Genomic DNA, 15096 nt, shown 5'->3' on the forward strand with positions numbered 1-15096 from the left:
TGAATCCTTGTTACATCTTCATCCAGTCATGGGCTAGGTTATAAATATCAAAAGTTTTCTGTCATTCAGGTTATACCAACTAACGAGAGTAGTTAGGTATGTTTCTAATGTGTTCTGTTAAAGGTAGAACTTCTACGGGTCACGCGATAGAATTCATCACCGCGGAGGGTGGGGCTGGAGGTGGGACCACCCTCATTGAGAGCTTCGTTTCCATGACAACGGTTGCTGTGGTGCCCACTACGCCTTTCCATTGGTTACAGCCGAGCACATTGCGGGTCCTCTGGCGGACCTCATTGGTTACGGTTCCGCAGTGTTGGGATCTGTCCGGGGCCGTAAGTGAAGTGTCGCAAAGCAGAAAGAAGGCGGGAGTCCCGATTGCAAACATTGAGGACGCCCAGGCGGTAGAGGCCGCTATGGCGAGTCCTCCGTGGGCCGAGATTCGTGAGAAATTCCAGGCCGCGCTGGCTCTGTCGCGGGTGGAATTGCATAAAAACCCCGAGAAAGAACCCTATAAGTCCAAGTACGGCGCCCGAGCGCTGCTGGAAGAGGTCAAGGCGCTGTTGGGCCCCGCGCCTGAGGACGAGGATGAGCGGCCTCAGGCGGAGGAGGGCTTGGGCGCGGGGGACCACGCCCTGGGGCCGCCGGCCGAAGTGGTGGAAGCCGAGGGGCCCATCGCCCAGGGAGCAGTGAGGCTGGCGGTGATCGAGTTCCACCTCGGTGTGAACCACATCGACACCGAGGAGCTGTCGGCGGGGGAGGAGCATCTGGTGAAATGCCTGAGGCTGCTGCGCAAGTACCGGCTGTCGCAGGACTGCGTCTCCCTCTACATCCAGGCGCAGGTGAGAGCGAGCACGGCCCACTGTCGTCGGCCAGAGGCGAGGGGTGGAGAGGGTCCCCACTCTCGCCAAGGCTAAAGGCAGATGTTATCAGGCACAATTTGACCCCGTGTTTTTGAAGCTTTGGAATGAACAGCTTGCAAATTCCACCGACATCACTTGCTGCTTCGCTTAGTCGTGGTCAACGCATTGGTTTCCTGAGACCCTACTACCTCATAAATGCCTTTTCCAGCTCTTCTCCACCAGTCCAAATCCTGTTCATTCTATTCAGAAGAAATCCATAGTAATTTAAATCTTAAGGTCTCGAGGAAATTACAGAGGATGTCCCGAGTGCATGCTTAATTTAAAACAAATTGTTCAAAAATCATCAGTTTCTGTTTTTGCCATATGTGTGTGTGTGTATGTATGTGTGTGTGTGTGTGTATATATATATATATATATATATATATATATATATATATATATATATATATATATATATATATATATATATATATATATATCGTTTGCTCCCCAGGGAATTCTTTAGATTTTTTTTTTTTTTTTTTTAGATTTTATTTATTTATCTGGCAGAGAGAGACACAGCGAGAGAGGGAACACAAGCAGGGGGAGTAGAAGAGGGAGAAGCAGGCTTCCCCGCAGAGCAGGGAGCCCGATGTGGGGCTCGATTCCAGGACCCTGGGATCATGACCTGAGCCGAAGGCAGACGCTTAACGACTGAGCCACCCAGCCGCCCCTCCCCAGGGAATTCTTGCCGATTTTTCAAAACCCATCTCAAAACAGACTTCATACTTCTAGTGACTTTCTTTGGATCATTTTGTTCCGAACTTGTATCTTTGAATTCTTGTAATACTTACCGTTTCCCATTTATGTGGTCCTTGGTTTATTATTTTTATTTTTATTTATTTATCTGACAGAGAGAGAGATGGCGAGAGCAGGAACACAAGCAGGGGGAGTGGGAGAGGGAGAAGCAGGCTTCCCGCTGAGCAGGGAGCCCGATGCGGGGCTCGATCCCTGGACCCTGGGATCATGACCTGAGCCAAAGGCAGACGCCCAACGACTGAGCTACCCAGACGCCCCATGGTCCTTGGTTTATTAAGAAATAAATCTGACATTCTCTTCGGGAACATAATATTTCAGAATACAAATTTGTATGAACTCCTTTTATGTGCCAGGAACTTGGAGTAAGCTCACAAACCTTTACATCCAGTAGTTCCAGTTCTTAATATATGTGATCCAGGGAACATTTACCAAAATTGATCATATGGCCTCAAAGAAAAACCTCAGAATTAAAAAGGAAATTGTACAGGTCATTTTCTTTTAACATGACCCAATAAAATTAAAAGCTACACAATAACAGGAACTATGTCTCTTTTTGCACACTATTTATAACCTCAGTGCCTCCTCCATAGTAGGCCATTCTAAATATATGTCCAGTGGTTGAATGATCTAATGAAATTCATAAGATGTTGAACTCAGACAAAACCTCAAAATTTTCTTTAATCATATGGTTGCCTAAAACCTTAATAAGCATTGAACAATTTCAACATCTCAAGAATAGAATTAGAAACCACCCTAAATGTAATATGGAATGTCCAGTATTTACTATATTTTGATTTTAATATGCACATTGTTTCATATCTTAATATGTCTAAAATCAGGATGCATCTTATAGCTGTGTCATAATTTACTTGGCAGTGTTTTCTTGTTGATAAAATAATTGTCTTACAGATGGGACATCTTACATTCAGTGAATACAGTATTTCAAATAGCCAACCTTTTCTGAAGGGTGAATTATTTTAGGTATTCGTACTAAAATCAGGAAGAAAACCTTGATTAGAAGTTCTGGCCATTGCAGAGGCACCTGCGTGGCTCAGTCAGTTACGCATTTGACTTGATTTTGACTCAGGCCATGATTTCAGGGTTGTGGGATTGAGCCCTGCATAGGGCTTCACACTCCAGGTGGAGTCTGCTTGAGATTCTCTCTCTTCCTCTCCCCCTCCCCCCACTCTCTATCTCTCAAATGAATGGAAGAGGGGTGCCTGGGTGGCTCAGTTCATTAAGTGTCTGCCTTCAGCTCAGGTCATGATCTCCAGGTCCTGGAATCAAGCTCCGCATCTGGCTCCTTGCTCAGCAGGGAGTCTGCTTCTCTCTCTCTCTCTCTCTCCCTCTGCCCCTCCCCACTGCTCATTCTGTCTCTTAAATACCAAATATAAATAAAATATTTAAAAAAAAAATGAATAGATAAATCTTAAAAAAAAAGTTCTGGCCATTGCAATAATATAGAAAGCAAATAAGAGTTATTAATTTGGGAAAAAAATAAAATAATTTCTAAAAGTAACTATTTGCATATGTGATCCTTGTATACCTAAAAACTAAAGTCATCAGCTGAAAAACTATTAGAACTGTGATCAATTCAATAAAGTGGGAGGATATAAATAAATATATAATATTAATAGTATTCCTGTACATAAGCAATACTGGTTAAAAATACTATTTTTAGAAATTGCATTCACAACAGCAATATTAGAGGTAATAGAACTGATAATCCTAAATGGAAAAATATAACAGTTTCCTGGGTGGCAAGAATTAAACATAACAGTCATATATATATATTTTTTAAGATTTTATTTATTTATTTGACAGAGAGAGAGAACAAGCAGAGGGAGTAGCTGAGGGAGAGGGAGACGCAGGCTCCCCAGATCTGGATCTGGATCCTAGGACCCTGGGATCATGACCTGAGCGGAAAGCAGACGCTTAACCGACTGGGCCACCCAGGCACCCACATAACAGTCATATTCTGATACTCATTTGTAGGTTTAATGCAATTTCTGCTGAAATCATAATAGTTTTTCTTAGAGCTTGACAAAATGAGTATGTGTATATGAAAGAATAAAGAAAAGTGAACATAAGAAAAAGAAAAATGCACTAAAACTAGCTTACCAGGTACTAAAACTCTACAGAAATAATAATTTAATTAGATTAGATTAAATGGTAATTTAATTTAATTAGCTAGTACCTAGTTTACCAGATACCAAAACTATACGGCAATAGTAATTTGTCTGTGCTAGTGTGTTTCTAACTCTCCTGTTTGGTTGATCTTTTTTTCCAGTGGCATTACCACACTAGAATTTTATTACATTTAATATTTGCTATATAGGATGGGAGATTTTGTTTTAAAGATTTTCTTGATTTGTTTATTTTAGAGAGAGAGCATGCAAGCAGGGGAGGAGCAGAGTGGGAGGGAGAGGAAGGGAGAAAGAATCTCAAGCAGACTCAGCGCCAAGTGTAGAGGACACCGGGCTCCATCTCACAACCCTGAGATCATGACTGCAGCCAAAACCAAGAGTCTGAAGGTTAATCAACTGAGCCACCCAGGTGTCCCAGTGATGAGAGAGTTGATCTCACTAATAATAAAACAAACTAAAAAAAATAGAAAAATTGGATCAGATTGGCAGAGATTATTAAAGATGGCTTATACTTGTTACTGGAGAGACTATGAGGAAACAGGTAATATCTGTTAGCATTATTGTTAGTGGAAATACAAATTCATAGAACTTTCTGAAGATCAGTAGGTATCAGAATTCTGGAGTCAAGATTTTGACTTTAAAATTCCGTATCAGGGGCGCCTGGGTGGCTCAGTCCGTTAAGCATCTGCCTTTGGCTCAGGTCATGGTCCCAGGGACCTGGGATCAAGCCCCGCATCGAGCTCCCTGCTCAGCAGGAAGCCTGCTTCTCCCTCTCCCACTCCCCTGCTTGTGTTCCCTCTCTCGCTGTGTCTCTCTCTGTCAAATAAATAAATAAAATCTTAAAAAAAAATCAAATAAAATTCCTATCAATATCCTAAAATAATATTGGGACAGGTATGCAAAGGTATGTCAGCATGGATGTTCATCACAGCATTGTCAATTAAAAAAAAACAAATATCAGTCAGTAGCTATATGGTTAAATAAATATGGATACATCCAGGGGCGCCTGGGTGGCTCAGTCGTTAAGTGCCTGCCTTCGGCTCAGGTCATGGTCCCAGGGTCCTGGGATCGAGCCCCGCATCGGGCTCCCAGCTCCGCGGGAAGCCTGCTTCTCCCTCTCCCACTCCCCCTGCTTGTGTTCCCTCTCTCGCTGTGTCTCTCTCTGTCAAATAAATAAAATCTTTAACAACAACAACAAAAATATGGATACATCCATACAGAAGAACAGTGTGCAGCCACTAAAAAATAATGATACATATTTGTTAATCAAAAATATCAATATTGGGGGCGCCTGGGTGGCTCAGTTGATTGGGCGACTGCCTTCAGCTCAGGTCGTGATCCTGGTGTCCCAGGATCGAGTCCTGCATCGGGCTCCCTACTCGGCGGGGAGTCTGCTTCTCCCTCTGACCCTCCTCCCTCTCATGCTCTCTGTATCTCATTCTCTCTGTCTCAAATAAATAAATAAAATCTTTAAAAAAAAAATATCAATATTGGGGCGCCTGGGTGGCTCAGTCGTTAAGCGTCTGCCTTCGGCTCAGGTCATGATCCCAGAGTCCTGGGATCAAGCCCCGCATCGGGCTCCCTGCCGATGAGCCTGCTTCTCCCTCACCATCTGCTTGCCTCTTTGCCTACTTGTGCTCTCCCTCTCTCTCTCTTTGTCAAATAAATAAATAAAATCTTAAAAAAAAATTAAAAAATATCAATATTAAGAGGGAGGGGGAAGACTAAGGCATGTTGGGAATTAGGTAGAATGATTCTATTTTGTAAAAGACTGTGTGTGTGTGTGTGTGTGTGTGTGTAGGAAAAAGTTTGAAAGTAACAGCTCATGGGAATTTATGATATTCTGACTGCTTTGTCTCAACCTGGTGTTTCCTTCCTGGGAAACTATAGAAATAGAAAACCTGGATCCATATTAGATTATCAAAAGAGACTATCCCCTTCTATCTTCACTGGGTTCTGGAGGCCTTAAGAATGATTTTTCTCCTTGGGGCACCTGGGTGACTCAGTCAGTTAAGCATCCGACTCTTGATTTCAGCTCAGGTCATGATCTCAGGGTCATGAGATCGGGCTCTGTGCTGGGTGTGGGAGCCTGCTTAAGATTCTCTCTCCCCCACTGCCCCCTATTCACCCCCCACACCTCGGGCATGATCTCTCTCTAAAAACAAAACAAAAAAAAGAATAATTTTTCTCCAGTTTTCCTTCCAGTTTTTGCTATCAGCAATATACACTTGCATTATCATCTTTTTTTTTAATAAAAAAGTATATTTTTTAAGTAGGCTCACACCCAGTGTGGGGCTTGCACTCCTGATCTTGAGATCAAGAGTTGCATGCTCTACCCACTGAGCCAGCCAGGTGCCTCTCATCTTGAGTGAAATTTAACTACTTCACCTAAGTAAAATTTCCTAACAAATTAGGAGATTATTCTCTCCACTCCCAGGATATAAATGTATAAAGAGTAGCTTTTGTGTGTGTTTATAGCTTTACTGAGGTATAACTGGCATACGATAAATTGTATATCTAAAGTACGTGAGTCCCTTACCTTGGAGAGCTGAAGTGGTGGGAGGTCCTTTGCCCACGGTGTGAGCCGGAGATCGAAACAACATAAACATTAAACATTGCAGCTGCCTGAGACTGCTGGGAATTTCAGGATGACAGAAACTTCTGAAGCTGTTCCCAAATTTGAAGAGATGTTTGCCAGTAGATTCACAGAAGATGACAAAGAGTACCAGGAGTACCTGAAATGCCCTCCTGAGTTCCCTCCAATCGTTGAAGAATGGAATAGCAGAGCTGGTGGGAACCAGAGAAATAGAGGCAATTAGTTGCAAGATAACAGACAGTTTAGAGGTAGGAATAGTAGACGGAGGTGGCCAAGGGACAGTCGATCCAATCAGTGGCATGGATGGTCCTGGGGTAACAGTTACCCGCAGCACAGACAAGAACCTTACTACCCCCACCAAAATGGAAGTATGGTTACAACCAACGGCCTCCCTATGGTTACTACTGATGGAAACGTCAGCAGCTTTTAGTAAAACTGTTTTCTCTGTTACCATGACAAAAGTTTGTGTGTATCTTCTGTTGGTCATAGTTTTACATCTGATTTCAGAGAGTGGATTATTAACTTTTTGGAACTTGTGACTTTAAAAAAAAATGAGATCTTACTAGAGATGTGATTGTTCAGTATGCCCCTAAAAAGGTTGTGGATTATGTTGCCTGACTTCTACCTCAGATTCTTCGTTTCCTGACTTAATAGTGCTTTGAATTTGGTGTCTGTTTTCTTTGTTTGACCTCCAGGAGTTCTGTCTTTCTTTTACACAGAAATAAAAATTCTAAAGTAGAAAAAAATAAAGTACATAATTTGATGAATTTTGACATATGTATATACCCATGAAACAATCTCTGCAATCAAGGTATTGACCGTATCCATTGACCATATCCATCTACAGGCTTCCTGTGCTCTGTAATCCCTCTCTCCCTCCTTTATTCTCTCTCTCCCTTCGCCTTGGCTCCTCCGCATTTTCTAGAATTTCATAATGGAATCATGCAGTGTTTCTCTTATTTTGGTCTGACTTCTTTCAGCATCGTCATTTCATTGCTGCATCTGAGATATTCATGGTTTTTTTCTTTTTTAGTCTGTTAATATGGTGAATGACCTTGATTGATTTTCCAGTGTTAAACCAAACTTTCCTTCCTGTGGTAAAAATACACTTGAAGTTTTTACCGAGTAAAACTTCGGTGAAATACTACCCTTTCTATATATTTTTGAACTCCATTTGCTGAAATTTTAATATTTTTTCATATCTGTGTTCATGAAGGATATCAGGCTGTAGTTTTCTTGTTATGTCTTTGGTTTAGTATGAGATGGAAAGCGTTCTTTCCTCTACTGGGCAGAGTTGTGCAGAGTTGGTATAATTTCTTACGTTGGTAGAATTCACCAGTAGTACCTTTTTAGCTGTTTTTATTTTTATTTTTATTTATTTTTTGACAGAGAGAGACAGCGAGAGAGGGAACACAAGCAGGGGGAGTGGGCGAGGGAGAAGCAGGCCTCCCACGGAGCTGGGAGCCCGATCGGGGCTCCATCCCAGGACCCTGGGATCCTGACCTGAGCCAAAGGCAGACGCTTAACAACTGAGCCACCCAGATGCCCCTATTTTTTATTTTTTTAAAGATTTATTTATTGGGGCACCTGGGTGGCTCAGTTGGTTAAACGTCTGCCTTCAGCTCAGTTCAGGATCCCAGGGTTCTGGGATCAAGCCCCATGTTGGGCGCCCTGCTCAATGGGGAGCCTGCTTCTCCCTCTCCCTCTGCCTTTCCCCTCCACTTGTGCTCTCTCTCAAATAAATTAAAAAAACCTAAAAAAAAAAAGATTTATTTATTATAGAGAGAGAATCTCAAGCAGACTCTGTGCTGCATGTGGAGCCTGATGCGGAACTCGATCTCATGACCCTGAGATCATGACCTGAGCTGAAACCAAGAGTCAGATGCTTAACTGTCTGAGCCACCCAGGTGCTCCTAGCTGTTTTTATTTTATATTTAATTTTTTTCCTACCTAGTTTGGTATCCTGAGGGCAAGAACATGAAAATGCTCTGTGAATGATATAGTAGTTTCTGGTGTATTTTAGGATTTATATTATATTTAAACATAATTTATGTAGAATGTCAATAGTAGTTATTTTTGTGGAGTGAACATTTAAAAAAACCACTAACATTATGTGTCAATTATATCTCAATAAAAAGAATTGCAAAACTAAAAAGCAAAACATTACACTATTAATTTTTAAAAATCAAATCAGTTCTAGATTTTTTGCATGGTCTTTACCTTCAAGATCGCAATAGGTTATGGCTCAAAAGAAAAACCTTAGTTTTTCTTAGATACACTCTGGGGTTCTCTACTTGGTTTAAGATTTATCGCACACGGGAACCATTGCTTTCTGTGGCACAGCCTACCCTGGAGCTAGCAGGTTAAATATATCACCATCCCATCAAAACAGAGCACATGTGGCCAACCAGTTCCTGGTACTAGGGAAATCTCTAGACTCTGTAGGCTAGATACGGTGTACTGGGTTGGGCTGATTGGTGTCCTGGCTGAATGGAGTTTCTCAGGGACTCTTGTCAGGAAAAATAAGTTGAACTAGAGAGTGGGACAAGGTGGTTTGTGCATCCATTTCTATGATCAGGAAATGAATATTAAGGGAGATTATATTCTTTGAGTCTGGGTGGGCAGAGTAATCAGTAAGTTAGTAGTGGGCAAGAGCCCCTTTGGGTTTCCCCAGGGTCCTGCAAAGGACCCTCCTAGATAAAAAGAAAACAACTGTCCCATCTCAATACATTATCCCTGTGACCTACAGTCCCTACTGAGGACTGATCACTTAACTTAAAAAGATGATAGAATAGAAACATTATGTGAAGCCAGAAGACCAGAGGTCTGTGTTCCAGAGGAATGATCAAGTCACCTGTAAACTGTAGGGTTTCTACGTGTGCCCCCCCCTTTTTTGTGTGCCATGAGCCCCTTTTGCAGTCTAGTAAAGCCTGTATTTCATAAACAGAATAATTATTTTAAATGTATAACATAAAATGTAAAGGGTTACAAAAGAAATCAATAACATAGAAGTTTATTGAAATGTTTTCTTAAGAGATTTATTTATTTATTTAAGGGGGTGCACAGGGAGAGGGAATCTCAAGCAGACTCCCTGCTGGGCCTGGACCCTGAGATCATGACTCAGCTGAAATCAAGAGACATGCTCAACCAACTGAGCCAGCCAGGCGCCCCTGAAAGTTACTTTAATTGGAAGATTTATATTGTCATTATTTATTTCTCTTTTCTTTATTTTCCAGAATAACCTGGGTATCCTGTGGTCTGAAAGAGAAGAAATTGAAACTGCACAGGCTTACCTAGAATCATCAGAAGCACTGTATAACCAGTATATGAAAGAGGTATGTTGGATGTCAGATAAATTTTAAATTTTTATTGAAACGAGTCAAGATGTGGGGGCCCTGGGTGGCTTAGTTGGTTAAACGTCTGCCTTGGGCTCAGGTCATAATCCTAGGGTCCTGGGATCGAGCCCTACATCAGGCTCCCCGCTCAGTGGGGAGTCTGCTTTTCCCTCTCCCTCTGCCATGCTCTCTCTCTCTCTCAAATAAATAAATTAAATGTTAAAAAAAAAAAAAAAGGAAAGAAAAACTAGTCAAGATTTGAAGGCTCTTATTCCTCATTTACGTTATTAGTACATGACTCTTCAGTATACCCAGGGATCTCTCTGTAGAGCTATCTAGGTGATCACCTAATAGGGTTTATATATATATAATGTATTATTTGTTTCAGGGGTACAGGTCTGTGATTACACAATACAGTCTTACACAATACACAGTGCTGACTACAACACAAACCCTCCCCAGTGTCCATCACCCAGCCACCCCATCCCTCCCATCCCCCTCCACTCAAGTAGCCCTCAGTTTGTTTCCTGAGATTAAAAGTTTACTCTTATGGTTTGTCTCCCTCTCTGGTTTCGTCTTGTTTCATTTTTTTCCTCTCTTCCCCTGTGATCCTCTGCCTTGTTTCTCAAATTCCAAATATCAGTGAGATCATATGATAATTGTCTTTCTCTGATTGACTTATTTCGCTTAGCATAATACCCTCTAGTTCGATCTATGTCGTTGCAAATGGCAAGATTTCATTTTTTTGATGGCTGCATAATAATCCGTCGTGTGTATCTATATGTATATCACATCTTCTTTATCCATTCATCTGTCGATGGACATCTGGGCTCTTTCCATAGTTTGGCTTTTGTAGACATTGCTGCTATAAACATTGGGGTGCATGTGCCTCTTTGGATCACTACATTTGTATCTTTGGGGTAAATACCCAGTATTGCAATTGCTGGGTCATAGGGTAGCTCTATTTTCAACTTTTTGAGGAACCTCCATACTGTTTTCCAGAGTGGCTGCACCAGCTTGCATTCCCACCAACAGTGTAGGAAGGTTCCCTTATCTCCGCATCCTCACCAACATTTGTCGTTTCCTGACTTGTTAATTTTAGCCATTCTGACTGGTGTGAGGTGGTATCTCATTGAGGTTTTGATTTGGATTTCCCTGATGCCGAGTGATGTTGAGCACTTTTTCATGTGTCTGTTGGCCATTTGGATGTCTTCTTTGGAAAAATGTCTGTTCATGTCTTCTGCCCATTTCTTGATTGGCTTCTTTGTTCTTTGGGTGTTGAGTTTGATAAGTTCTTTATAGATTTTGGATACTAGCCCTGTATCTGCTAAGTTATTTGCAAATATCTTCTCCCATTCTGTCGGTTGTCTTTTGGTTTTGTTGACTGTTTCCTTTGCTGTGCAAAAGCTTTTCATCTTGATGAAGTCCCAATAGTTCATTTTTGCCCTTGCTTCCCTTGCCTTTGGCAATGTGTCTAGGAGGAAGTGGCTGTGGCTGAGGTTGAAGAGGTTGCTGACTGTTTTCTCCTCAAGGATTTTGATGGATTCCTGTCTCACATTTACATCTTTCATCCATTTTCTGTCTGTTTTTGTGTATGGTGTAAGGAAATGGTCCAGTTTCATTCTTCTGCATGTGGCTGTCCAATTTTCCCAACACCATTTGTTGAAGAGATTGTCTTTTTTCCATTGGACATTCTTTCCTGCTTTGTGGATTATTAGTTGACCATAGAGTTGAGAGTCCATTTCTGGACTCTCTATTCTGTTCCATTGATCTATGTGCCTGTTTTTGTGCTAGTACCATACTGTCTTGATGATGACAGCTTTGTAATAGAGCTGGAAATCTGGAATTGTGATGCCACCAGCTTTGCTTTCCTTTTTCAGCATTCCTCTATTTGGAGTCTTTTTTGGTTCCATACAAATTTTAGGATTATTTTTTCCATTTCTATGAAAAAAGTTGATGGTGTTTTGATAGGGATTGCATTAAATGTGTAGATTGCTCTAGGTAGCATTGACATTTTCACAATATTTGCTCTTCCAATCCATGAGCATGGAATGTTTCTCCATTTCTTTGTGTCTTCCTCAATTTCTTTCATGAGTATTCTATAGTATTCTGAGCACAGGTTCTTTGTCTCTTTGGTTAGATTTATTCCTAGGTATCTTATGGTTTTGGGTGCCGTTGTAAATGGGATGGACTCCTTAATTTCTCTTTCTTCTGTTTTGTTGTTGGTGTATAGAAATGCAACTGATTTCTGTGCATTGATTTTTATATCCTGCGACTTTACTGTATTCCTGTATGAGTTCTAGCAGTTTTGGGGTGGAGTCTTTTGGGTTTTCCACATAAAGTATCATATCTGCAAAGAGTGAGAGTTTGATTTCTTCTTTGCCGATTCGGAGGCCTTTTATTTCTTTTTGTTGTCTGATTGCTGTGGCTAGGACTTCTAGTACTATGTTGAATAGCAGTGGTGATAGTGGAAATCCCTGCCGCATTCCTGACCTTAGGGGGAAAGCTCTCAGTTTTTCCCCATTGAGGATGATATTCGCTGTGGGTTTTTCATAGATGGCTTTTATGATCTTGAGGTATGTACCCTCTATCCCTATACTCTGAAGAGTTCTGATCAAGAAAGGATGCTGTGCTTTGTCAAATGCTTTTTCTGCATCTATTGAGAGGATCATATGGTTCTTGTTCTTTCTTTTATTAATGTATTGTATCATATTGATTGATATTTCAGATGTTGAACCAACCTTGCAGCCCAGGAATAAATCCCACTTGGTCGTGGTGAATAATCCTTTTAAAGTACTGTTGGATCTATTGGCTAGTATTTTGGTGAGAATTTTTGCATCCATGTTCATCAGGGATATTGGTCTGTAATTCTCCTTTTTGATGGGGTCTTTGGTTTTGGAATCAAGGTAATGCTGGCCTCATAAAATGAGTTTGGAAGTTTTCCTTCCATTTCTATTTTTTGGAACAGTTTCAGAAGAATAGGTCTTTAAATGTTTGGTAGAATTCCCCTGGGAAGCCATCTGGCCCTGGGCTCTTGTTTGTTGGGAGAGTTTTGATGACTGCTTCAATTTCCTTAGTGGTTATAGGTCTGGTCAGGTTTTCTTTCTGGCTCAGTTTTGGTAGTTTATACGTCTCTAGGAATGCATCCATTTCTTCCAGATTGTCTAATTTGTTGGCATATATAGTTGCTCATATTATGTTCTTATAATTGTTTGTATTTCTTTGGTGTTGGTTGTGATCTCTCCTCTTTCATTCATGATTTTTTTAATTTGGGTCCTTTCTGTTTTCTTTTTGATAAGTCTGGCCAGGGGTTTATCAATCTTATTAATTCAGGCTTTATTTTATTTGCTGTTCTTTCTCCAGCTCCTTTAGGTGTAGGATTAGGTTGTGTATTTGAGACCTTTCTTGTTTCTTGAGAAAGGCTTGTATTGCTATATACTTACTTCTTAGAACTGCCTTTGTTGCATCCCAAAGATTTTGAACAGTTGTGTTTTCATTTTCATTTGTTTCCATGAATTTTTTAAATTCTTCTTTAATTTCCTGGTTGACCCATTCATCCTTTAGTAGGATGCTCTTTTTTTTTTTTTTTTTTTCCCCACAGAACTACATGAGAGTTTCATTAGACTCTAACTAAAGGGGCGTCTGCCTTTAGCTCGGGTCGTGATCCCAGGGTCCTGGGATCGAGCCCCTCATCGGGCTCCCTGTTTGGCGGGGGGCCTGTTTCTCCTTCTCCCACTCCCCCTGCTTGTGTTCCCTCTCTCACTGTGTCTCTCTCTGTCAAATAAATAAATAAAATCTTAAAAAAAAAAAAAGACTCTAATTAAAAACAGAGAGAGGTGTGATTACTATTTCCAGCCAGTTTCCCCATCACGATAGTCATATAACAAACCAAGGCAATGTCGGTCTTGAGCCAGACTCACAGAGTCCCCTGGCCCTGGCCATGGCCTCAGTACAGCGTCTCTGCATTGCTGCTCTGGGGCCGTTTGATCTTCTTGATATTTTTCGGGATTATGTCATGTAGAGTGACATATTGATTCCTTAGCTCTGATATGATGAGCCGAAGGTTGATATATTCTTTCTCATCAATCTCTGTCACAGTGCAGCGATAGTCGTCCATGTGTGGATATTTAGTTATTTTAGAAACCAGTTTGGCTCTTGTAATATAATCTGGTCCAGATAAGATGCAGCTTCACTCACAACGGTTCTTAGTTCTGCAACTGTCTCCTCTGAATAGAGACCCTGAAGTTGTTCCCATCTTCTATCCTGGGAATCAGGAGCTGTACCCACATTTTGACCGTGTTGCATTTCTCAGTCAGCAGCCGGATCTCAGGTTTCCCTTTCTCGATAATGAATTTAGATATGAATTTAGTGCCATTATATTGCCTATAAGGTGACTGTTACTGTATATTGTCTCTGTTCCTTTCTGGTCTGTGTTACTTTTGGGCTCTCTCCTTGCTTCGAGGACCCCTTTCAATATTTCTTGTAGGGCTGGTTTGGTGATTGCAAATTCTTTTAGTTTCTGTTTGTCCTGGAAGCTTTTTATCTCTCCTATTTTCAGTAACAGCCTAGCTGGATAAAGTGTTCTTGACTGCATATTTTTCTCGTTTAGTACCCTGAATATATCATGCCATTCCTTTCTGGCCTGTCAGGTCTCTGTGGATAGGTCTGCTACCTAATAGGGTTCTTTTTTTTTTTTTTTTTTAAGATTTTATTAATTTATTTGACAGAGAGAGACACAGTGAGAGAGGGAACACAAGCAGGGGGAGTGGGAGAGGGAGAAGCAGGCTTCCAGTGGACCAGGGAGCCCGATATGGGGCTCAATCCCAGGACCCTGGGATCATGACCCAAGCCGAAGGCAGATGCCTAACGACTAAGCCACCTGGGCGCCCCCCAAATAGGGTTCTTAAAAATAATCCTCAGATGGGGTCTAAGTGCAATCTTAGTCCAAATATAATTATATAGGAAATATTCTGATATTAACCTAAAATACTGATATTGGCATATTTTCATTTATAATCTAAAAATTCTATTTTGAGGGCACCTGGGTGGCTTAGTTGGTTACACATCTGCCTTTGGCTCAGGTCATGATTCCAGGGTGCTGGGATTGAGTCCTGCATTGGGCTCCCTGCTCTGCAGGGAGTCTGCTTCTCCCTCTCCCTCTGCCCTCCCCCCTACTAGTGCATGTGTGCTCTTTCTCTCATAAATAAATAAAATCTTTAAAAAAGAATAACAAAATAAAAATTCTATTTTGAAATATAAGTAAAAATAAAAATTTTATTTTGATTTCCACTGAGAATAGCAGTGCTTGCAGGAAAGCAAACAGCTACTTAAGCAAAATATCTGAAATCTTTGAAGGCATG

At 41.2% G+C, this 15096-nt stretch overlaps 1 protein-coding gene and 1 pseudogene across 3 annotated transcripts in view; both read left to right on the plus strand.

Moving 5' to 3' along the window:
• Positions 1-337: 337 nt before the first annotated feature.
• The window catches only part of KIFBP (kinesin family binding protein), a 54489-nt gene continuing 39730 nt past the window's right edge, over positions 338-15096 (plus strand). For all 3 annotated transcript variants that reach the window (XM_045877965.3, XM_064594730.1, XM_064594731.1), the window contains exons 1-2: positions 338-839; positions 9638-9736. In XM_045877965.3, coding sequence (XP_045733921.2) covers positions 414-839; positions 9638-9736 — 525 coding nt within the window. In that variant the 5' untranslated portion in view covers positions 338-413. The remainder of the gene's footprint in view (positions 840-9637; positions 9737-15096) is intronic.
• LOC123846496 (RNA guanine-N7 methyltransferase activating subunit-like) lies at positions 4948-7905 on the plus strand (annotated as a pseudogene).

Source organism: Mirounga angustirostris, unplaced genomic scaffold (assembly GCF_029215605.1).
Source record: "Mirounga angustirostris isolate CCGP_5_RB_7025 unplaced genomic scaffold, mMirAng1.0.hap1 SCAF_6, whole genome shotgun sequence".
Taxonomy (NCBI): Eukaryota; Metazoa; Chordata; class Mammalia; order Carnivora; family Phocidae; genus Mirounga; species Mirounga angustirostris.